General features: G+C 41.5%; 1 protein-coding gene across 4 annotated transcripts in view; it reads left to right on the forward strand.

Moving 5' to 3' along the window:
• Window positions 1-25592, forward strand: part of Wdr27 (WD repeat domain 27) — a 138794-nt gene that overhangs the window by 61041 nt on the left and 52161 nt on the right. For 3 of the 4 annotated variants that reach the window (XM_085833058.1, XM_085833059.1, XM_021186481.3), the window contains 3 exons: window positions 3787-3884; window positions 5004-5106; window positions 10208-10306. In XM_085833058.1, the coding sequence (XP_085689184.1) occupies window positions 3787-3884; window positions 5004-5106; window positions 10208-10306 (300 nt within the window). Of the gene's footprint in view, window positions 1-3786; window positions 3885-5003; window positions 5111-10207; window positions 10307-25592 lie in introns of all 4 variants that reach the window. The other variant, XR_015045930.1, reaches the window with a different exon arrangement.

Raw genomic sequence — 25592 nt, forward strand, 5'->3', positions numbered from 1 at the left:
CTGGACCAGAGTGCAGGAAGTAGACACTGGGTGTTATGTTCTGGTGGTGAAGCAAAGGGAGGAATGGACAATAGATACTGACTGAAGCAGAAACATTCCCAGGTATGGTGGAACCTGATCAGGACCTTGAGATTTACTCTGGGGATGGCGGCAGTCATTGCAGAGTTGGAGTGCAAGTTGAACAAGGTTCAGGCCTTGTGTATGAGCTTGTGATTTGTAGCAGCTATGGACCAGCGGTTAGTTTGGCTCAGCTATTAGACATTAGTAGCAAGGATGTTAGAGGGAGTGCAGTGTAACTAAGAGGGCACGAAGCACAGTGACTGAACTTTGCTCTCATTCTCTTTGGGGGTGGAGTCAGAGCTTGCTGTTTGCACAGGATGCTGCCCCTTGAGGTGGAGCAGAGCTGTCACTGCTGAGTGGGAATGTATGTGGGATTACTGGACTACCCTGGAGGCCTGGACCTGCTGTTACCTGGTTGCTTCTTAGTCACTGTTTGCTTTCTGTGGTGTGCTCTGAGGTGCTGGAGTAACCTCATGAGATGCCTGTTTGCTCTGCCAGTGTCACGAGCATGGCATGCCAGGAAGGGACAGGAGTGTATGATGCATGCGGTCCTGCTTGTGGTGTACCTGCTGTGCTGTGGGACAAGGAATCCTTGCTCTCAGATTCCCTGCTGTACCACAACAAACGGTGCTCTGCGCTCTGGCAGAAGCAGCTCATTCCTCCACCAACAGTGGAACTCAGTGTTTCATTTCCTACACATAGAATTAGCATCGTTTTGACTTTTGCAGTATCCACTGGCCTGGCTCTCTTCCCTTGGGTAGTTTCACAGGCCTACCCTACCCTCAACCCCCAGGCCTGCCTCCTCCAAGCTAAGAGGGTCAGCAGGAGCTGAACCAGCCCTGCTTCAAGTCTCCCGGGACACACTCAGTCAGGGTGCTTATCCCTCCTTTAGCAGCTAAGCACTTTGCGTAGCCCTTCCTCAGAAGATACATCCTCTGCTCACAAGTCCGCCATGGTTCTTATGACAGGGCTGAGATGGGGACAGCAGACTATGGGTTGTGCACAGAGTTAGGGAAACCTGTAGTTGCCTATAGGCAGAGCCAGTGCTGGCCAGGCAGGCAGTAGACTCCGGATTCAGTGTGTTGTCGGAAAGTAGATAAAGCCTGAAGATGACATTTTTTTCATAGGATACCGGGACAGTGTCAGGCTCTGAAATAGGGTTGTGTCTACATCAGTGTCAAAGTGGTTCTGAGAGGATTTGGTGATGCTGCCCCATATTATAGGGCAGGCCTGCAAGCCTTCAAGGGTGTGAGGAAGCATGGCCTGGCTTGTTCCCTTCCTGGTGATGGCTCAAGGCATGCTTTTCTCTGAGGACTCTTCCCATGGAATGTGTCTGCCTGAGGCTTGAAGGGCTATTGCATGCTTCTGTGCAGTGACTGCTGTGTGCTCAAGTTCCTACCCATGTAGCCTCGTGGACTGACAAGCCTTTGAGAGCCACTGTAGTGTGCTCTTAAATGGTAGGTGTTATGTTAGGAAAAACAGTTCTTCTTTTAATTTTTAATGGGGAAATAACTGGTTTAACTTCCTGAAAGTAAACATATGATGGAATTCGATGGAATGCAGGGAGAGAGTATGAGGTCACTGAGGCTGGCACCATACTTAGTGGCTTGTTTTCTGAAGATGCCTCTTAAATTTTCATACATGGACACAGAGTACATCAGAACAGCCAGACTCACCACAACCATGTGGGTGCTGTAGTTTATGAGGCCCTTCAAGTCCAAGCACAGACACATCTAGGTCATACTTGACCCAAATATCACATTTCACTAAGTATAAAGTAGGCCAGTTCTCACTCTGTGAAGCTTAGGACTTAAAGCGGTCACTCCAGTCAGGGCCAGTGAGGCCTCTCTTGAGCGTTCCCATGTACCACCTACAGCCAAGTTCTAAGGATGCCTTCCAGTGTTAAGCTGGACAAGTAGGCTTTAATTCACTGTCCTTCTATATTTATAAGAACTCCCCTGATCTAGGTTGATGGCCAGACTATATTGCTGTGTATTATATCATAAAATTATTTATTTTTAGATTGAAAATATTGTCTTAATGTTTATTGGTATCTTAGAATTATATCAGATATTTCTTCTTTATTTAAAACGTGTTCTAAGAACACTTAACAAGTATTCTAGTTTCCTTAATGTTGCTATGGATAAAATACTGATAATAACAACTTAGGAGAAGAAAAGATTTATTTGGCTTATACTTCCAGACACTGTCCATCATTGAGAGAAGGCAGGAACTCATGGGTGAACCTGAGGCAGGCCTGCTTATTACACACAGCCTTACTCTTGACCACGAAACTCATTAAATCAGCCAAGAAAGTCAGTAGAAACCATGGTGGAGTATTTCTTAGTGGAGTATAGGCACTCTCATGCTTAGCCAGTTTTCTTACATAGCCCAGGACTACGTGCCCTGTGAATGGTACTGTCTACAGCAAGCTGGGCTCTCCTATACCAATTAACAATCGACACGTCACAGGACAGTCTGTTCTGGGCAGTCCTTCAGTTAAGCTTTGCTGCGGGATAACTCTAGGTTTAACTAAAGTGAGCTTCACAGCTATGATACCACTGTGTATCCGATTTCTTGACTATAAATGGAGACTGAGTGGTTTGTTTGCTAAAAGGATGAAGGGCTAAAGAAGTGTGCGAATGCTGTCTGGCACAGTTAATCCTTAGAGTGCGGCTTGTTACCACTGAACCTACTGTAAGCCTTAATTTCCTGTTTGTAAATGAAGAATGACTTCTAGGTCCATCTTATATGTAGTTTGTTATAGTATTTCAAGTAGTCTTATGAATTACAGTGTGTTTGAGGAAGGTTTTGAGCTAACTGGTTTCTCTGGTGGGGCTCAGTTGTTTTACACAGCCATCTTTCTTCTGGGAGACCACCAGAGTCATCAAATATCAACGCCCGGACTTGCCGAGTCCTGTGGTACATAGTCATGTGTTTGACTGCCAAGGTGCAGCTCAGTGTTCTTGACATATGACAACTGCAGATGGCTCAGTGCTCATCACGCCATAGGTGACATCCAGTTAATTTATTGAATAAAGATTATGATCAATATGTGCTGTTTTGCAAACATGTTGGTGAGAAAACATGCTGGTGTGTAAACATGCTGGTGTGCAAATTTACTGGTGTGTAAATATGATGGTGTGCAAATATCTTAGTCTTTTATCTGTTGCTGTTTTCTAGTTCTGTGGCTCTCAGTGGCATCGAGTGTGGTAAGCACACAATCAATAGACAGTAAGGTTAGAGTGTACTTGCTTAGTTACCCTGCTAGCTGGCGTTGTTCAGCCTGGGGCTGTATTCTGAGAATCACAGAGCACACTTACATAGGCTAACATACTTGACATCAACCTTGTTGCATGTGCACGCTGTTATCTACATAGGTTGTTGTGCTATTCATGGCTACATGGAAGGCTTAAGTCCTACTCTAAATCAATTTAAGAAAGGTTATGTTGACTTCTGGGTTTAGATTCCAGTATTGTTAGGTGTTATTAGTCTTTACAAGTTTATCTTTGGATCTGTGAGATGGCTTAACAGGTAAAGGTGCTTGGGGCTAAGCCTGAAGATGATGTGAGTCTGATCCCAAGGCCCTGCATGGTGGAAAAAGAGAACCAACTCCTGCAAGGTATCAGAGGGCTGATTATACACGCACTGTGGTGTGCTTCCCCTCCCAAATTAAGTAAGAGTTCAGAAAGCTCTTAACTTTTGATTTTCCCTATCTGATTACAGGGATCATCCTTTGTAGCCCAGCATTCCCTGGCATATAATCTTTTCCTGACTGCAGCTGTTGGTGATGGAATTCGACTGTGGGACTTGAGGAACCTGAGGTAAGGCCAGCCTGCAGCACAGCACTGCCCTGAGGGAAATTGGAGCTGAGCTGGGGATGCAACCTGACCCTTGTTACAGATAATACAAGGCTGTGACTAGTCTCTAAGCTCTGGAGAAGACTGCTTCCTATACAGATTTGATGCAGTCACTTTGGGATGGTGGAGCATGGGTGCTAGTCTGTTCTCTGAGGGCTACCACATGCAGCTTCTGAGAGTCAGAGATGTGAGAGGTGGCGATTACACTATAGCTACAGCCATCCCAGACACGGATTCCTGTCACACATGTCTTGCTTCCACTGGACACCTGCACTGGGCTCACACAGCTCCCTTGGAACTGCACTGATGGTACTTCACCTTGGGCTGCTTGATTTCCCTCTTCTGAAGACATTTCTATTGAAGCATTAGCCTTTATCTTCTGATACTTACGATATTGCAGGCCATTGCTGTATAGAGCACATGGAATGCAACAAAACTGACAAATGTTAATATATGTTCATAGTACACAGATATTCACAAGGAAACACGAGCAGTATGCTTGCCTTGTTCTTGGTCAGTAGAGGAAATATACAAGCACCACCCTGCGTAAATACAGTTGCATAAACTCACTAACTCGTCTCCGTGGCGGGGCTTATATGGTACTTGGTAAGTTGGAGGTACTCAGTCCTCTTATTAGAGTCCTACACCTCCCCTAAAGCTGTGGACTGTTTCTCTATATCATTTGGGATTTTATAAAATCGATTTGAAAAATTTATAATATCCAGAAAATGCTTATTTAACATTTCTCCTGTATAAAGGTAAATTCACTCTTAGTTTTGTCATCTGTGGGAATTTATTATTTTTGAAAAAAAAGTTTGAATTATTTTAAAGATCCCCTTAATTCTATACCATTTAATAATTCTCAATATCAAGTTTTTTCAAGGATGTAGTTCAGTGGTAGAGTGTCTAGGATGGAAAAAGCTGTGGGTTTGAGTCTCAGCACATACATAGACATCTAAGAAAGCTTTGGTTTTGTAGATAGTAGCTTGTTGGTTTTGTAAAGGGAAATGTGTTGGTATCTTTGAATTTGCCTTAAGCTGTAGCAAGCACTTTCTGCCCAGCTGTTTCTCTGTCCCCTTGCAGGTGTGTGCGCTGCTTTGAGGGGCATCCAAACCGCTCTTACCCTTGTGGAGTTGCTTTTAGTCCTTGTGGAAGGCTCATGGCTTGTGGTGCGGAGGACAGACATGTATGTATGTGTGCCTGCTCTATAGGGTTTCTAGGTGGTGGTATCAAAAAGACCTTGAGCCCCATTGAGTACTGGGATAAAAATCTGTTTCATGTCTGACAGTATTTGAAGGCAGTTACCCAGCATTAGAAGTCCATAATAGTAAGCTGTGATTGCGAACGGCTCATTTTTACTGAGTCACAATACACTCTCACATGTATCACTCATTTCTTCATGTATTAGTCATCCCAGACATGGGTACGTGCTCCATGAACGACTGTAATGTGTGGTGTAGGAGTGACAAGGTGATGGCATCAAGTGTTACACTTCAGTGCAGCTCATGTGTAACAAGGCCTTCCCTGTCTCTTAGAGAACTGCATGCGTCTCCCTGTGTAGCTGGCTCTCTTCCTCTCCACCTTTCCTCTATGCCAGATCCATATCTCCTGCAGATTCGGAACTCAGAGATCTTATAGTGTCCCAGGACTGTGCAACACACTGCCACATAGCTGGAGGCTAAGCCCACAGAGGAGGCCAGCCCTCTCATGAGACCTTGACATAGTTTCCTTGGCTGGAAACTATGCTGCCCCTCCCTCCTTCTCCACTGTGTGCCTCAAATTGCTTTATCTGAAAGGTCACTTAATGGTCACTTGTCTCCTATAAAGTGTCCTCATAAAGTTCCATATTGAGGGTCACATGAGGCATAAAGATGGTGGTACCTAAGCAAGAACCTGAGTCTGAGCTGAGGGATGCTTATGAGGTACTGGTGCAGGATAGTGCAGGTGCCAGCATTGCTTGTTCTAACCCAGCCCCTCAACATCGTCTGCATAACATGCTCAGGCTTCCATGGGAGAGGAAAGAGACTACTGTCAGCAAGCAGGACAGAACTTCAGGATGGCAAGACACATGCATTTCCTCGTGAGGAGATGCAAATTAAGTTCAATGATCACCGAAATCATAGAGAAAAAAAAAGAACAGCTTAGAAAAGACACGAGATAAGTAACAGGCACTTTATCCAGCATTCATTAGTGTCTCTGGAATACAGCCAACCTAGTTTCAAAACAATGGCAAACTTTACTAGGAAGCTTTGAAGACTTATGCATCATTGACTATACTTTTGTTTGAGTCTACCATCATTTCTTACAAGCCCTTTGTGACTGACACTTTGCATTCAAGTAACATAAACAAAGAAAAGTGTTTTTCTGAGAAGGTCACTGGTTGACTTCATATGTGGTGTTTTATATCCTAGCGCTGTGGCTTTTTACAGAAATGAGTGTTTGGCATTTAAGCAGCACAGGACTCCACTGTCACAAAAAGGAAGGGATCCAGGGCTTTGGTTGTTCCTTTATCACGTTAGAATGAAGTGATGGTCACCGTTCTGCTTTTCAGACAGCATTTAGAGCAGCAATGCTAAACCTGTAGGCTGAAAGATATCTTGCATATCAGGTATTTGTGTTACAGTTCATAACTAGCAAAATTTTAGTTATGAAGTAGTAACAAAATAATTTGTGGTTAAGGGGTCACCACAATATGAGGAACCATATTAAAGGGTCATAGAGAATCAACCTTCAAATCAGTGGATTTGTAGTCTTTTATTGTGTATATCTCTGTGTTCTATATGAAAAAACATATGCAAAAACCGTGCCTGAAGATTAACAAAAGAATCACTGGAGGTTTAAGTGAGAAGAATGGACATTTTTTTTTCAATAAGGACAAGAGCATTGGCCAAAGAGTAAAAAGTAACTCTGTATTTTTTTTGATTTATTATTATATCTAATTACACTGTATCTGTCTTCAGACATCCCAGAAGAGAGCATCAGATCTCATTACAGGTGGTTGTGAGCCACCATGTGGTTGCTGGGATTTGAATTCAGGACTTTCTGAAGAGCGGTCGGTGCTCTTAACCGCTGAGCCATCTCTGAACTCTAACAAACCAATAGTCATCTGGTTTGACTGATCAGTTACTTGTGAAAAGCATTTAGGTGGGAGAGCTTGTCCCACCCATTATGGTGACACTAGGGAGCCTTTAAGAGTAAATCAGAGGATTGAACAGATTTTCCACATCCCACATGGACAGTGCTTAAAAGAATGCCATTCCAACGGTCTTATTCAGCATCATACTCTGGTCTCTGGATGCTATCCCAGCTCACAGACACCAAATAACTTTGGCAAACAGGTGGGTCAGCTCTGTATCAGAAGATATGAGGAGAGCCAAATGATAGGAAAAAGTATGCGGGTGTTATGGACACACAGTGAGGTCATAGAAAGAACAAGAACAAGGCCATGAAAGAAGCCATATGATGAGGCTATTAGAGAGAAGCAGAAGGGTATCCTGGTCACATAGGGAAGTCATAATAGAGAAGCAGGAAGCTAGGCTAGACATATAAGCCATTGAGACAGCATCAAGGGCTGGAGAGATGGCTCAGTGGTTAAGAGTACTGACTGCTCTTCCAGAGGTCCTGAGTTCAATTCCCAGCAACCACATGGTGGCTCACAACTATTTGTAATGGGATCTGATGCCCTCTTCTGGTGTGTCTGAAGATAGCAACAACATACTCATAATAAATAAATCTTAGAAAAAAGAGACATCATCAAAGGACACTGGCCAGGGGAGGAGTAGGTAGGGGTCAAAGAAAGAACTACAGCTGATTTTTAAGACACATTGCTTAAAAAGATCTGTATGCCTAAGATAATAGCTAGAACCATAAAACTAATAGCCAAAGACAAAAATAGAACCAGCACACTAAACCAGGTTGGTCTGCAGGACAATGACAGCACAGTCCCCATGTCAAGGCTTACTTCCCAGGTTGGTCTCCTGAAGAACAATGACAGCACAGTCCCCATGTCAAGGCTTACTTCTTTTTAAGGGCAGGAGTGATATTTGTCTGGTCTTTACTGTGGACTGTATGTCTAGTTAGCCAGTTATCCTACTTGATAACAGAAAGCTGTCTTTCAGAGAATTCTGGACAAGTAGGGATGAATGATAGAGTTAGAGAATTCTTTGAAGTCTTAAATGAAGGAAGGGATTTAGGCAAATGTCAAAGACCGATGGCCCAAAAGTGGCTTGAATACACACTTCTCTGTATGGTCATCAGGTATATGCATAAGGGCTATGTCATCAATACAAAGGAAAAGCAAACAGAACCACTAGGAGACACCACTTGACACACGCCAAAAAGACCAGGGGCAGGTCTGGAGAGGTGGCTCAGACCTTCTTAACAATCAAAAGGACAAAGTGTAGATGGGACTGGAGAAGAGGCTCAGCTGTTAAGAGTGTGGGCTCCTCTTGGTACCTAGCAGCTATGATGGATGATGCACAACTGCCTGTTACTTCAGTCCTAGGGTATTTGGACATTCTGTTATGGCCTTCGTGAGCATCTCCACTCATGTGCATCTATCTCTCAACAGATGTGTACACATACACAACTAAAAATAAAATACTTCATAAAGATGGGTGGTGACAAATGCGGCTGAGGATTCAGAATATTGGAATCTTATACATTGTTGCCAGAGATGTATGTAGACAGTATGGTGTGCCCTCAAAAAAAAAACAAAAACAAAGCACGGTCCTCCCTCCAAATCTAAGCTGTTATTCAGCAATGTCACTCCTGGGCCTTATTCAAAGAATTGGAATCAGCAGCTCCAAGAGATCATTGTATCTCGGTGCTTATGGCAACCTTGTCACACCTGTGAAGATAGAAGTACTCACCCGCAGGCAGAGATAGGGGCCGTGCCCCAAATGATGCTGGCTTGGCCTGGCTGTGTCAGACCTGAAGCAGCAGCTGCCTAAGATACACAGAGATGAGGAAAAGTGTACTTTCCAAACAAGGAAAACAGACATTTTATTTCTGTACTTTACTTTAAAATGTAGCAAAACTCCATTTGTAGACTTTACTTCAGAACCACCATGTAGCTACTGATAGAGCAAGCCACTAGGAAGTTTTATACCTGAAGAGCTTTTTTCCATGGGAACAGGAGTCAGCTTCAAGGGGATACTTGTTAAATGGCTGTTTCTTTTATTAGCAGCGGACTTTTAGAGAGTGCCTTTGACACATCCACAGCATCCCAATAGGATAGACTACTCTACCAGATTTTGTCCTTCAAATGAAGCATTCATCAGGAACTCTGGATGCGTATCATACCTGTGGAATGTTAGTTGGAATGAAAACTCTCTCCACGGACTTATGTGTTTGAACCCCTGGGCCTTAGTTGATGGCACTGTTTGGGAAGGTTGAACTTAGCAAACTGGGACAAGCTGGGAAAGTTTACAGCATCACCCCAAATGAGATTCTCTCTCTACTTCCTGTGTGTGTGTGTGAACATGTAAACAGTCAGTTCTTGCTTTTGTTACCTGCTACTGTGCCTTCTCTACCATGTTGCCTGTAGCCCTAAGCTAAAATAAACTTCTTTTCTTAAGATGCTTTGGTTATGATATTTTATCACATCAACAGAGAAGTAACTACTACACGTGGGAAGTACCGCTGCTTCTGATAGAGCTACTTCTCAGTCAAGGGCAGAAAACCCCAAAGTACATTCTAACCTGAAGGTACCCAGTTCTCTCAGACTAAAGACAGAGACAATGGGGCATCTTTTCCTATAATGTGGAACTGTAAAGTAGGGTTGGCAAAGGCTGTGCACCTACCTCAGTATCAGGCATCAATAAGAGTACTTGCTTCGCACTACTCAGAGGGGTCACAGAGGCTCTTATGACAGGAAGTAGAGTGTGTGCATTTAGGTTACAGAACTGAATGCTGGGCAGCACTTAGCCTGGGACCAAACGCCTGAGGTGAAATCAGAGGGATTGATGGGTAGGAACCATGGATTCTGTAGCAACACATGCAGCGGGTGACATCACCTCCTACCCCACATCACATGTCTATATCCATGCCCATCAGAACCTCACAGCAGGCGCTGATGGCCCGGGCTTATGACAGGAAATAGAGGATATTCCTGCATTTAGAGGTGAGAGGAGATTTGTGACTAAGTTCTGTCACTTGGCTGGCACCATGTCAGTCTTGTTAGATGTCACTGTATTCTGGGTCAGCCACAGAGCACAGCTGAGCCGTAGTTTGGAGCTGGTCACCAGCCCTGTCATCTCAGAACATCTGCTTGTCTTCTCTCCTAGGCTTATGTGTATGAAATGGGCTCCAGCAGCTTTCTGCACCGTCTTGCAGGACACACAGATACAATTACTGAAGTGGCCTTCAACCCAGCAGCTCCTCAGGTACAGTCTCCTCCCAGTGTGAGCAGGGTCATAGTCTCCTGTGTGAGCAAGACCTCTCAAGTTTATTCTGTCTCCCAGTGTGAGCAGGGCCTCTCCAGTTCCCACCATCTCCTAATGTGAGTAGGGAGGACTTCTCCAGTTCCCACCATCTCCCAGTGTGAGCAGGGAGGCCTTCTCCAGTTCATGCCATCTCACAGTGTGAGCAGGGAGGCCTTCTCCAGTTCCCACCATCTCCCAGTGTGAGCAGGGAGGTCTTCTCCAGTTCATGCCATCTCCCAGTGTGAGCAGGGAGGGCCTCTCCAGTTCCCACCATTTCCCAGTGTGAGCAGGGAGGCCTTCTCCAGTTCCCACCATCTCCCAGTGTGAGCAGGGAGGGCCTCTCCAATTCATACAGTCTCCCTTGTGAGCAGGATCTCTCCAGTTCATGACATCTTCCATTGTAAGCTTGGTCTCACCAGTTCATACTGTCTTGTGGTACTTGTAAAAGATGATCAGAGTTTATTTTGATGAACTATTAAGGCATTTAAAAGCACATGTATCTGAGCACAGTGCCTATAATTTTAACACTCCAGAGATTGGTACAGGAGGATTATCCTAAGCCACATACCTAGGACAAGGTCAGCCTGGGCTATATGAGAACCTGTCTCAAATAATGAAGGAAAAAAACAGATTATATGTTAGTACCAGGAGAGGAAATTAGGTAGTAACCTTATTGAGAGAAAGAGAAATCTGGAATTTTTATAATTAAAAGTATTTGTCATTCAGTATATTTGCTCTTACTGTAATATAGAAGGCACCCATAGATATGGTTCTGTCTAATCTAAATGTGAACACTGTAGACAAGACTCAGAAAGCAAACAGGAGAGAGGGTTAAAAAGAATTTGTATGCAGGGAGAGTACCTTAGGATGTAAAGACACTATCTTAATGAGAAAAGGCCAGAAGGATATAAGATTTGCAAACCAGCTGTGTACAAAATGAATATTCTGAAAAATGAAGACAACTTGAAAGTATTCAGATTTTGCTACATTTTAGTATCAGGAGCTTCAGTTTCATCTTGTCTTCTTATGATCAAGGTCTGATTCAGAGAAAGAATCATGTTACTGTGTGGTTGTATACTTAGCATGTCCTGTGTGGAATAGCATTGTGTTGGCCCATCCTTGTCAGTGACATTGTACTGCTGTGATCCAGGGCTTGCTGCAATGCCTGACACATTGTTAGTTTTGAATCTTGATGTCCTGTCAAATGATATAATCAGTAAAGCTTGCTGTGTAGTTGCCAGAACTCTGCGCCACTGAACTGCTGGACCTGGTGGCCCTGTCACACCCAGTTCCTTCCTGGGTCCTGTCTGATTTCTATGGTCTGGCTTTAGAGGTATAGGTTAGCCACCTCCTTTTCTCTCTGCTGTCACATTCACTTGAGTGATTGTCACTTTCTGGTATGTTCATGAGTGTCCCTTCCCCCTTCCTTCCTATGATTCATTCTTGTGTTTACAAGCTTCACTACTCTATTTGATTTTGAGTTGCTATGTCCTCTTAATGAGTTGAGGCTTTGTTATTATAAAGTATGTTCTTTTGAGCCATGATATGCATACATACTAAGGCAGCCATGCTTGTTTCTGTCAGTGTTGGAATGATCTGCCTTTTTAATTTGCTTTCACGTATATATTTTTTGATCATTTTTTTCCCTCTTCCAACTCTTTCCAGTTCCTCCTCACTTCTATACTCTCCAATGTTGTGTGCTTTCTTTCTCTAAAGAAACAAACCTCCAAAATAAAAACAAAAACACTAAAACATGAAACAAGCCACACACAAACCCATGGGCTCTGTTGTGTGTTGTCCAGCTACTTCTGAGCCTGCCCTAAGGTGTGGCTGATATGCCACTATCACTCAAGGAAGGAGAATAGATTTTTCCCTTCCCCAGCAAATATCAATTGCAAATACCTTTTTGGTTAGGGGTGGGACTTTGTGCCCATGTCTATTCCATGCTGGAATTTTAACTGGCTTGAAACTCTGTGGGCAGAACCAGTGTGAACCATCACCCAGTTTTTATGGCTCAACAGAGCAGCAGCAGCAGCAGCAGCAGCAGCAGCAGCAGTAGAACTTCAGTGAGAACAACCATCACCCAGTTTTTATGACATGCAGGCCTTACTTTCATGTTTGACCTTAGAAATTCCAGATCATGTGAGAGACATGATTTATTCAGTATTCTTTTTTTTTTTAATATTTTTATTACATAGTTTCCTCAATTACATTTCCAATACTACCCCAAAAGTCCCCCATAGCGCCCCCCACTTCCCTACCCACCCATTCCCATTCTTTTGGCCCTGGCATTCCCCTATATTGGGGCATATAAAGTTTGCAAGTCCAATGGGCCTCTCTTTCCATTGATGGCCGACTAGGCCATCTTTCGATACATATGCAGCTAGAGACAAGAGCTCCAGGGTTCTGGTTAGTACATCATGTTGTTCCAACAATAGGGTTGCAGATCCCTTTAGCTCCTTGGGTACTTTCTCTAGCTTCTCCATTGGGAGCCCTGTGATACATCCAATAGCTGACTGTGAACATCCACTCCTGTGTTTGCTAGGCCCCAGCATCGTCTCACAAGAGACAGCTATATTTGTGTCCTTTCAGCAAAATCTTGCTAGTGTATGCAATGGTGTCAGCGTTTAGAAGCTGATTATGGGACGGATCCCTGGATACAGCAGTCTCTAAATGGTCCATCCTTTCATCACAGCTACGAACTTTATCTCTGTAACTCCTTCCCTGGGTGTTTTGTTCCCAATTCTAAGAAGGTGCACAGTGTCCACACTTATTCAGTATTCTTAATGCCATTTAGCATTCATTTTACATTTTTGGGGGGATCATGTAGAAAGCTACTGTGAGCATTCTTGTGTCACCATTGGTGTAGATGGGTGTCCTTTCTTCCTTGCCTCAATGTGTATGCTTGTTCAGTGTCAGGGTATTGTGCAGCCAACTTCAAGAAAATGGTCATACAACCTGACACCCATCATTACTGGGTGAGGCTCCAATCTTCATACTCTTGGCTATATTTAATTTTGTTAGTCTTTTAAGCATTAGCCAATAAAGTAGATGTATAGGGTTGTTTTTAGTTTGCATTTATTTCACATACTAAACATTTTCATATATTCATAGACCCATTTTAAACTTTTATTATTGAGTTGCAGAACTTTGAAAAAAATGTCTTCTATGGCCATGTGTCTTAAAAATATGTATGTGCATACATGCAAATATTTTCATTAGTCTGTTAGAATTTTTAAGGTTACAATGATATCCTTTAGTGAACAGAAATTTAAAATTTTTAGGAACATTATCCATGGCTAGTATTTTGTACAGGATGTCTAAGAAGCCTTTGCTGACCCAAAGGCTAGAAAGATCATCTCCTATTTTCTTCCAGGAAACTTAGATTTCTAACTTATATTTTGATCTGTGATATAATCAAGTGTATTGGCATGTCATCCTGTATAATTTGACATTATTGAAATCTAATTGTTTATAACACCCACCACCAACCTCTGTTATCCCTCCAACATGGGTTGAGGTCTCGGTTAGGCTCTGCTGGCTCCTTAACTCTGGGGCTCATTAGGAGCAAGATATCAGCAGGGCTAAACATCTAAGAGGTTCTCCTCAGAAGACTTCTTAGAGACTATGTGTTGTCCATATTCCAGACTGTACATTGTTTCATCCTTAGAACCTAGATGAATATGGCCTTTAGATCTGTTTATAAACTTTCATCTATATTGATACAAAATTGATACATTATTGTCATAGTATTAATTGTCAACTTGACACACCTGGGAAGAGGACCTGTCTCCAACACATTGGTCTGCAGGCAAGTCTGTAGTGCATTTTTTAAAGTGATGATTGATGGTGGGAGTATCCAGCCCACTGTGGGCAGTGCTACCCCTGTGCAGGTGGTTCTGAGCTGTATAAGTAAGTAAGTCCAATAAGTGACAGAAAGGGGGACAAACCAGTAAGTGGCACTCCTCTGTGGTTTCTGCTCCAGTTCCTGCCCTGACTTCCTTCAGTGATGAACTGTGATCAGGATGTATAAGCCAAATAAACCCTTCCCTCCCCAAATGGCTATTGGTGATGGTGTTTATTACAACAGAAACCTAAATAGGACAATTATATCCTAAAAAATTGTAAAATACAGGTAGTCTCCAAGGAGATAATAAAAATTATCAAGTCACCAACTACTTAAAAAAACCCAATGAAAATTTTATGTTTTCTATTCATTTTTTTTTAAAAAAACATGTGATTTGAGGAAAATATTACTTGAAAATAATGTTTTATAACTGTCATGTATGGCTATAGCATACACCTCTTGTGTCATTTAATATTTTATGAATTTTTGTTTATAATAAGTGACTAGTTTTCACACACACAAAGTTAACAGCAGGGCTGTGAGCTCCTTTAAGGTTTACTGGCTTCTGTCTCCCACCATGCTTACCCAAGCTGTTGGTGTGTTTTAGTTCTTTGTGGTTATAGTATTGAAGGCCACAGCTGCTTGCTGCCTATAGGCTGAAAGCCACTGAAATCTTCACCACACAGAAAGACTCTAGCAAAGAGCCTCTTTCCTGGATACTGTGCACTGTCCAGCATGCTTGCCTTTATTTTCCTTTTCCTTTTCATAATAGTACCTGGTACATCCAGTTTGATGCAGCAAAGAATGGTGAGAAGAGATATCCTTGCTTTCCTCTGATCTCGATGGGAAATTTCCAGGTTGAGTGTAGATGCTATTTGTAAATGCTATTACAAAGTTAAGGTTCCTTTTCTTCCTGCCTGATGAGTTGTCTCTTTGCTGTTGTCTCAATGAGTGGGTGTTGGATTTGTCAAATGATTTTTTTTTTTTCATTCACTGATGAGATCATGTAATTCTTTTTTAAGCTCATGGGCATGATGGATTACACTGGTTTTAAAATGTTGAACACAGCTACAAAAAACCCTACTTAGTCATAATGCATCATGCTTTATGTGCAATGTTATATTAGATGTACTAATGTTTGCTGAGCACTTTTATATCCATGTTCATGAAGTATATTGGGCTGTATTCTCTTTCCTTGTGATGTCTCTGTCTATGCTGGCCTTTGGCTTTGAGTACTAGCCTCATATGATGAATAACTAAGCATTCTCTGTTGCTAGTTTAGCAAAGGAATTATAGAGAATTAGTATAAGGTCTTTCTTGGATGTTTACTAGAACTTTCTGGTGTCCATATGACACCTTCTGGTGCCTTATGTTTTAGATTATTAATTATTGATTCCATTTTAAAAAGTAGATATAAGTCTAGTTACATTTCCTTTTGCTTTCTGTGTGACCTTGAGCAAGAACTGTAGACCTGTTTGTAGTATTGCTTTGTTAGTCTCTTAATATCCACACTATCTATAGTGATGTCTCATTAAAATGTATTTTCTCTTGTGTTTATTTTTCTTAGCTTAATCAATAGCTTGTCAATTTTTTTTTTGAGACAGGGTTTCTCTGTATAGCCCAGGCTGTCCTGGAACTCACTTTGAAGACCAGGCTGGCCTCAAACTCAGAAATCCGCCTGCCTCTGCCTCTCGAGTGCTGGGATTAAAGGTGTGCACCACCACGCCCAGCTTAGCTTGTCAATTTTATCCATCACTTAAAATTAGTTTCCCTGGTTTCCCTCATTGATTGTCTACCTTTGGGCTTGTTGGTTCTACTGTGGTCCTCTCTGCTTTTGTCTACTTTTCATGCTAGGGTCTAGTTTTATCTCCTTTCAGGTTTCTAAGGAGGAGGCTGAGATTGATTTTAGGTCCTTATAATTTTCTAATAATTGCATTTAGTATATCCCTCAGTGCATGGCTGTCAAGGTGTTCTGTAACTTTTAATAAGTATGTTGTAGTTCTCATGTAGTTAAAGATAGTCTAAATTTTCTTAGGAGTATTTTTTCTGTGAAGTGTATTATTTATTCTGGATTATAGTTATGTTATTGATTTCTAGTTTAATTTCACTGTGGTATATAGAGTAGGCATTGTATAATTTTTAATTCTTTTAAACTGGTTAAAGAATGTTTTATAGTTCTAAATGTTGTCGCTCTTGGTCAGTGTCCCATACAAGTTGTGAAGAAATGTGTGTGATGCTGTGGTCAGATGAAGCAGACCATAAACATCAATGATATCTACCTGATCAATGGTATTATTGGGTTCACCTGAGTCCTTATTGATGTTCTCTCTCCTGGATGTGCCCATTTTTGGTAGTGTGATGTTAAAGACCCCAGTTATAATGACAATTTATCTGTTTTCTCCATGGTACCATTTATTTTTCTGTCTCATGTAGGCATGTGCACAGTTAAAGTACTTATTTGTTTTTAGAAAATCAACCTAATGCCTTTATCTAGCTCTGGTAACTTTTCTTGCTTTGAAATCCGTTGTGTCTGCTGTGTATAGTGCTGCTCCTGTGCTGTTCTGGTCAGTGCCAACTTCACATACATGTCACAGTCCACTTCTCACACGTATGTGTATATATTCTAAATGTGATTTCTTATAGACAGTATGGGTGTAGCTTTTTGTTGTGATTTGTTATTTGTTTCAGTTTTTGTCATTTATTTATTTATTTATTTATTTATTTATTTTGGCTTCTGTGGCTTTAATTAAACATGATTCAATTTTCACTCCTTTCTTAGTATATTAGCTTTAACTTTTCATTTTAAGGCTTTACTCCTTTTGGCCTTTAGGTACTTGTACTGGCTGGTTTTGTGTCAACTTGACACAAGGTGGACTTATCACAGAGAAAGGAGTCTTAGCTGAGGAAATGCCTCCACGAGATCCAGCTGTAAGGCATTTTCTCAATTAGTGATCAAGGGGGGAGGGTCCCTTGTGGGTAGTGCCATCCCTGGGCTGGTAGTCTTGGTTCTTTAAGAGAGCAGGCTGAGCAAGCCAGTAAGGAACATCCCTCCATGGCCTCTGCATAAGCTCCTGCTTCCTGACCTGTTTGATTCCAGCCCTGGCTTCCTTTGGTGATGAACAGTAATGTGGGAAGTGTAAGCTGAATAAAACCTTTCCTCCTCAACTTGCATCTTGGTCATGATGTTTTGTGCAGGAATTGAAATTCTAAGACAGTGCTTATCCTAAAGCTTGCATTGTACCTTTATAACTAATTTTACACAATAGCTACCTAATATGGACATTGGGAATACATAGTAACAATTTCTCATCCTTCCCCCAGCTGTGAATACATAGTAACAATTCCTCATCCTTCCTCCATCTGTGAATACATAGTAACAATTCCTCATCCTTCCTCCATCTGTGAATACATAGTAACATTTTCTCATCCTTCCTCTATCTGTGGATACATAGTAACAATTCCTCATCCTCCATCTGTGAATACATAGTAACAATTCTTCATCTTTCCTCCATCTGTGAATACATAGTAATTTCTCATCCTTCCTCCATCTGTGGATACATAGTAACAATTTCTCATCCTTCCTCCATCTGTGGATACATAGTAACAATTCCTCATCCTTCCTCCATCTGTGAATACATAGTAACAATTCCTCATCCTTCCTCCATCTGTGAATACATAGTAACAATTCCTCATCCTTCCTCCATCTGTGAATACATAGTAACAATTCCTCATCCTTCCTCCATCTGTGAATACATAGTAACATTTTCTCATCCTTCCTCTATCTGTGGATACATAGTAACAATTCCTCATCCTCCATCTGTGAATACATAGTAACAATTCTTCATCTTTCCTCCATCTGTGAATACATAGTAACAATTTCTCATCCTTCCTCCATCTGTGGATACATAGTAACAATTTCTCATCCTTCCTCCATCTGTGGATACATAGTAACAATTCCTCATCCTTCCTCCATCTGTGGATACATAGTAACAATTCCTCATCCTTCCTCTATCTGTGGATACATAGTAACAATTTCTCATCCTTCCTCCATCTGTGGATACATAGTAACAATTCCTCATCCTTCCTCCATCTGTGAATACATAGTAACAATTTCTCATCCTTCCTCCATCTGTGGATACATAGTAACAATTCCTCATCCTTCCTCCATCTGTGAATACATAGTAACAATTCCTCATCCTTCCTCTATCTGTGGATACATAGTAACAATTTCTCATCCTTCCTCCATCTGTGGATACATAGTAACAATTCCTCATTTATCCTCCACCCCTTGTATTTTCAGCCATCTCACTGACTCATAAATTTATTCAGACACATTCAAATGTGTTGCTGCTCTTATTTTAAATAAAGCTGTTTTGGGGAATTTTGCTTTTTGTTCTTGTTTGTTTGTTTTTTCCGCTGTGGGAAGGGATTGGCTCAGTCAATGATTAGAGCTTTTATTTTGTCTCCAGTTTCTTCTCTTTGATACTTAGTTTTAACTGGATCTGAATTTCCAAACTATTTCCTTTCCGCTGAAGGAACTCTTTCATGGGAGGAGTTTAGGGAGAAAGATTTGTTGGAAACAAAATTCTTTCGCTGTCTTGGTTTCTCTTTGTCTGTCTCCCTCTCTCACCTGAGAATGTTTTACTTTCTCTTAGTGAATTTTACAAATACACCCTTCCGGACCTGCCTCTTCATTCCTTTATTCACTTCATTGTCTCTGTGCTTACATAGTTTCTGAGAATTGGCTGTAATTGTTATGTTATTTTCTTTGCAGGTAAAGTACATTTTCTTCCTAGTTTCTTTGGCGATCTTTTCTCTTTCTGACTTCCCTTCACTCTGTAAGCGCTGTTCCTAGCTGCAGTTTTGTTGGCATGAGCTCTCTGGGCTTCCTGACACTGCTTTAGGGAAATTCTCAGCTCCACCCTCCTCTCCATCCTCTCTGTTTCTAGGTCGGTATTCCCACCGCACATTTAGAGCCACACAGCTTATCCTTCCCACACGTCTTGGCTCTTCTGTTTTAAGTGTTTGGATTTCCAGCATTTGTTTCTGGTTATTCCTTGATCTCGATTGCCATGCTTGAGCTGCATATCTCCTCTGGTTACTTCCTGACCTCCATCACCCTGCTTCAGCTGCACATCTCATCTTGCATGGTGCACATTTTACTCATTGGAGCTCTTAGCAGGTTAATCTTAGTTTTTATTAAAGTCCAATTTATTTTAATTCCAACACTCCTGCTATGTGACATATGTGTTTGGTGTTGCTAAATTTGTTGAAACTGTTTTTAGATTTTTGTATACCTTGTCATTTTTTGGTTTAAATTTAGATATAATGTTTAAGTTGAAGGGACCATAGTGAAAGTCCTCTTATGGTCACTAAGTCCTGTGATCAGGTTTTCATCTTATGAGCTGAGGTTCTGGGCTCAGCTTTGCTGTATTTTTCATCCTCCATCTAGATAGCACAGGCTAGTGAGGTGGTCAGAGTTGGTTTTCCTTAGCCTGCCATTTCAGCTCTGACACCCCCCAGCAGGTGGGGCTGTAGCTGGCCAGCTCATTACCTCAGGCCTCCTGAGGGAAATGTTTTTCAGTGTTTTAAGAACAGATCCCAGAAACTTAGAATACCCAAGATATAAGTTACAATTGGCAAAACACATGAAACTCAAGAAGAACGAACACCAAAGTGTGGACCCTTTGCCCCTTCTTTTTTTTTTTTTTTTTTTTTTTTTTTTTGGTTTTTTCGAGACAGGGTTTCTCTGTGTAGCCCTGGCTGTCCTGGAACTCGCTCTGTAGACCAGGCTGGCCTCGAACTCAGAAATTCACCTGCCTCTGCCTCTGCCTCTGCCTCCCAAGTGCTGGGATTAAAGGCTTGCTCCACCATGCCTGGTTCACTTTGCCCCTTCTTAGAAATGGGAACAAAACTCCCATGGAAGGAGTTACAGAGACAAAGTTTGGAGCTCAGACAAAAGGATGGACCATCTAAAGACTGCCATATCCGGGGATCCATCCCATAATCAGCCTCCAAATGCTGACACCATTGCATATACTAGCCCGGAGCTCTTGACTCTAGCTGCATATGTATCAAAAGATGGCCTAGTCTGCCATCACTGGAAAGAGAGGCCCATTGGACTTGCAAACTCTATATGCCCCAGTACAGGGGAATGCCAGGGCCAAAAAGTGGGAGTGGGTGGATAGAGAAACTTATGGGATAGCATTGGAAATATAAATGAGGAAAATACCTAATAAGAAATATAAAAAAAATTATTTTTCTACATACTATTTTTGTAGCTACTGTGTAGAAGTAGTAACTCTACACAGTAACTCATCTGTTAAAAAACAAAACAAAACAAAAAACAGATCCTTCCTTCCCCTGCATGAAGCCTGAGAATGTGTCCTCCTTAGTGGCCATGGAAATGGAGTTAAATATCATAATATTATGGAGCTTGTCCCCCTATAGGTTTTAGCCTCAGACTTGTCCACGTTGTGCCTACAGTAATCTATCAGTGATCCTTGAAGGGCAGAGCTGGTGTCCCCGCATGGAATTGATTCTAGTCACTCTATCTAGGAAGCAGGGTTCCCTGCATTAGCCTTCCCTTCTCCAACTGGGGTCAATGCTTTGTTCTGGGTCTTCTCACATGGATCAGGAAGAGGCAGCAGGTTTGAGTCATATTCCTACTTATGGAATCAGAGCTTGGGGAATCCCAGAAGCTTACATGGGTTTTAGGTGCATTGCTATAAAGATATGTCTGTCTGTTCAGAAAGCTACTAACCTGGCTATAAACCTTTTCTTTTCAGGTTTTAGAAAATGTTCCTATTCTCAGTCCAAGTATTGCTAAAATTTAGGAGTTTGTCTCAGTAAGAAGGGAAACAGAGAATCTGTCTTGAGATGTAGCTTCAGACACATTTTCCAGATTGTCAGTATAGATAACAAGAATCCACACAGAGTCATGGAAAGTGTCAGGAATTTCCATGCAGCAAGTGAGTTGTCCAGCATCTGATACTCGGCCTACAATGTACTCTGAAGAATCAATTAGGATGGGGAGGGAACAGAAGAGACCTCAAGTTCAAAATATATCATTCTCATTTTAATAGATTGTGTTTGAACTCATGGATTAAGAAACAACATAATATCCCCACGAAAAGATGTTCAGTAGTGGGATCTGCTTTACTGGGAAACTAAAGAAGGTCTTTGCTCTCTTGGTACATACTAGAAATAAAAATAATTTGTTAAAATATAGCTGTGAGGTTAGTGACCGAGCATCATATAGGGAATCACATGGTTAAAGAAAAGGCAGAGTCACTGGAAGCTACTGGAATTCCCCTGCCTGCCAGCTCATGAGATGTGTTCATTCTGTCTCAGACTTTAGTTTGTGCAGTAGCTGTCACCATTTGCACCTTCTTCTCTCAGAGGCCATCTTGGTTTCTATGTTCCCATCATGCACACTTCCTCACTGGCAGTCTTTAAACACCTCCATTCAGCTCACAGTTGTTCTGTTCCACATCCACTGTCCCTTGTCACACGTGAACCCTCCTTCTTTGGGTTCTGTGACATGTAGTTTCATACCAAGCCTCCCCTCTACCATCGTCCTCCATTTCCAGAAAGGCCTCGTGTCTACAATGTCACCATCTATTCTTTTCTTTTTCAAGTCTGTACCTTTCCCTCATATTCTTTGTTAGCCACTAATATTATAGCCCCTCAGAGGGGAGAGTGCAGGATGATTTCACTTTCCAAGAATCAAACACTGAAACTTTGCTTTTGTTTGATCTATTGGATGGTAAAGAGCCCCTTTTGTATTTAGTTTTCAGCCTGACACTGGTCTCCCTGCTGTGTCTAAGGACTTTGGTGTCTCATCATGTGGCTCATGCAAGCTTCAGAAATGTTTTGAGCCCGGTGAGTTAGGGGGCATACTCCCATGTGCTGTAATTTTTAGCATTTACCATGAGGACAATTCACATAATACACCCTGCTATTTAGACTGTGTGTTATCCTGTTTTGATAAGTTAATTATTACAAAATGAATACAGCACTTCCTATATACTTACAGTTTTGCTGTTGAAAGCGTCAATCACCCATTGGTGATTCAAAAATATTAGATAAAATTTTAAGTAATAAATAATTTATAATAAAATTCTTTATCATTCTGAGTATTCTGTGCTGTCTGTCTTACTCTGTTGCACCCAGATATTAGCCAGCCATTTTCTCAGTGAACCCATGCTGTGATCGCCACCCACACACTGGACACTTAAGCTATCTAATTTGTTAGCTATGTGTTAGATCCACAGTGCTTGTTTTCAAGTGACCCTTGTTTGACTTAATAATGGTCCCAAAGTCTACACCAGAGAGAAGACATTCCATTGAAAAGCTGTAAATTCTTGACTTAAGGGGACTTAGCTGACATTGCTAAGATTATAGAACAGACTTTTGATCCATCAGATGGTAAAGAAGGAAACAGGAATTTGTGCTGGTTTTGTTGCTGTACCTCAGAGTGCAGAATTTGTCGCCAAATGCTTAGTTAAGATGGAAAATGCACTGAATTATAGGGATTTGTGCTATCTGTGGCTTTCGGCAGCCCCTAGAGGTCTTGGAACAGTGTCTGTGTGGATGGGGGGGGGGGCTCTGTACTTGGTTTCCAGGGATCCTGGCAAGCTGCAGCACTGTGAAGATAATATTAATAAGGAAAATAGTCTGGGAACAGACGGTGTGGAGCCAGCCCTTCAGCTGCTGTTTTTATAGTGCCTGGAAGGAAATGACATGTTAATTTCTTTATATTTAAAGTTGTCTTTAGAAAGTACCATGTAGGCACTTTTGTTGCACTGCATGTAAGAAGTGGTGTTTTTGAACTTTGGAGCAACTACTTGCTCTCTGTCTGTCTGTCTCTAACTTAGCTTTTATTTCCCAATTCATACTTAACCTTGTTACTCAGAGTGGGATCCTGGAAGTGTGCAGGAAGTAAGGATGTGGAAGAAAGTGTCATACACATACCCTCAGTGAGGGCTGCTCTTTCCAATCCCAGGAAAATTATGTTTAATACAGGAAAAAGGTTTTCTTCTGTTCTTAGAACTCACTGTTTGAGTGGATTGCAGGCCCTGAGCTGCCACCCACCAACACCTCCAGATATGCTCCATATACTAGGGCTCTGTGTATGTCTGGTATGTGCCAGATGCTCTGTACCTTGAGAAGGTCTTTCTGTAGACGATTGCCATGACATTGTACCCAGCATATAACTGGGAATAACTTCTATCAGGCCTTCATTTTCATAGCTTACTGTCTATGCAGAATTCAGATGCAAACCAGGACAGTGGCTGAGGAGCCCACTGTAGCCTAAGGCTTGGGTCAGTTCTAGGTCCTAGGAGCCTGACTGATTTCAGTTTCAGCCATGCAAAGTGTTTGCTTTGATGGAACCGGATGCTCCTCTCACAGCCTCAGGACATCCAGGAGCCTATTTAGCAAAGTACATATCTTGCTGATAGCCCTAGAGTACCAGTTCTTATTGGACACGTGGCAAGAGAGATGGAGATTTTTTACCAGAGTTTTCTTTTTTAGATTCCTATTGGATACATAGTAAGCTTGCTTGTGCTATAGAACCTTTATGATAAGGGTCTGGATGCAGGGGAATAACTGCCCTAGTTCCCATGCTTGGTGTGAAAGTCTCATTTAGCTGAGTCTAGATGAGCAGTTTTCAACTGGGGGTCACATAACAAATATCCTAAATGTCAGGTATTCACAGGATGATTTACAACAATAGCAAACTTAGCTATGAAGTAGCAACAAAATAATTTTATGGTTGGGGGAATCACTACAACATGAGGAACTGTATCAAAAGGTCACAGCATTGGGAAGGTTGAGAACCACTGGTCTAGATGAAGGGGTAGATATTGTAGCCCTTTTTTTCAGTGATCTCTCTTCCACATTTCTTAGAATTCAACAAGAATGCTACCAGAAGCAGAGGGACAGCTGCCTGGTGAGCCATCTGCAGCAGTTTGTCAGTGTTCTCAAGTGTGACCCCTCTGCAGAGTCATTGTTAGTACACACAAAGAAGACCGAGCCTTCTTTTTTCTTTTTTTCCTCTTTAGTTCTTATTTTATTGAGCATAAGCAAGACAGAAAAAAAGATCCCTATATGGCAGTTTTTTATTTGAATCAAATCACAGAGCACCATCAGTAAGCAGGTTACAATCTGAACATAATGCAAATGATGCGGGTTAGTTAGCTGTCCCAAGTCCATCAGATGTCCGAAGCACACAGAAGAGCTTATGCAGAATAGTTTGCTGTGCTAAACATTTCTGTACCTTATTTGACAATTATTAGGTATATATATCTGACCACAGTCACTCCTTGACTTTTGCTAAATATTCTTTCTGCACCAATTGATAACTATAATGTTTTTCCTTATTGATGTTACTAACTGTAGTATTTTGGTTATTTAATAAAGTAGTAAGATTTTTGCAGATCTTTGTAACTCAGTGAGCTTCATGAAAATACACATTATGAAAGAACTCTAAATAGAGTCACCAAATATTGGGGGAGACCGTGCCCCAGATCAATGTCTTTGCCTTCAAGCGAAACACCCAATGCCAGGAATGGGTTCTATCTGGTTGAGTCACTGGACAAAGGGCACCCGTAGAAACTCCAAAACATTTCATGCTATTGCTTGCTGTCTACAAAATGATGGTAAGTCCTGTTGCTGAAGACAACAATTATGTGTCTCATTGTACATGGAGAAATTGAGCTGGTGCCTAGCTAGAGCCTTCACCCTACTGACTATGAGCTGCTAGAGAAATTCTGTTGTGTTTGGGTAAAATGTTCTGAAATATATGGTAGGTCTATTTGATTAATGGCATTGTTTAACTCCAGCATTTCTTTGTTTAGTTTTTTTTTTTTTTTTTTTTTTTTGTCTGTATGGTTTGTCTATTGGCAAGACTGTCTGTTAGGGTGCTGAAGTAATCATTGTGTGGGGTCAATATGTGATTTTATTGGAATAATGTTACTTTTTATGAACATGGGTGCCCTTTTGCTTAGTGTATAGATGTTAAGAACTGCAGTATCATCTTGGTGGATTTCTCCTCTGATGGGTGTGTCGTATACTTCCTTATCTCTTCTGATTACTTTTGGTTTGAAGTCTATTTCATCAGACATTAAAATGTCTATGCAAGCTTTCTTCAGTCCATTTGCTTGGATACCCTTTTACATCCTTTACCCTGAGGTCATCAGTATCCTTGCTGGTAAGGTATGTTACTTGGATGAAGCAGAAAGATGGTCCTGTTTTCTAATCCAATCTGTAAGTCTATGTGTTTTTTATTGGGTAATTGTGACCATTAATATCAGTGTTATCAATTAGCAGTGTTTATTGATTCCTGTTATTTTGTTGTTATTGTGTGGGTTCCAACTTCTGAGACTTGGATTTAAC

This window comes from Mus caroli, unplaced genomic scaffold, assembly GCF_978045245.1.
Source record: "Mus caroli unplaced genomic scaffold, Mus_caroli_1 scaffold_18, whole genome shotgun sequence".
NCBI lineage: Eukaryota > Metazoa > Chordata > Mammalia > Rodentia > Muridae > Mus > Mus caroli.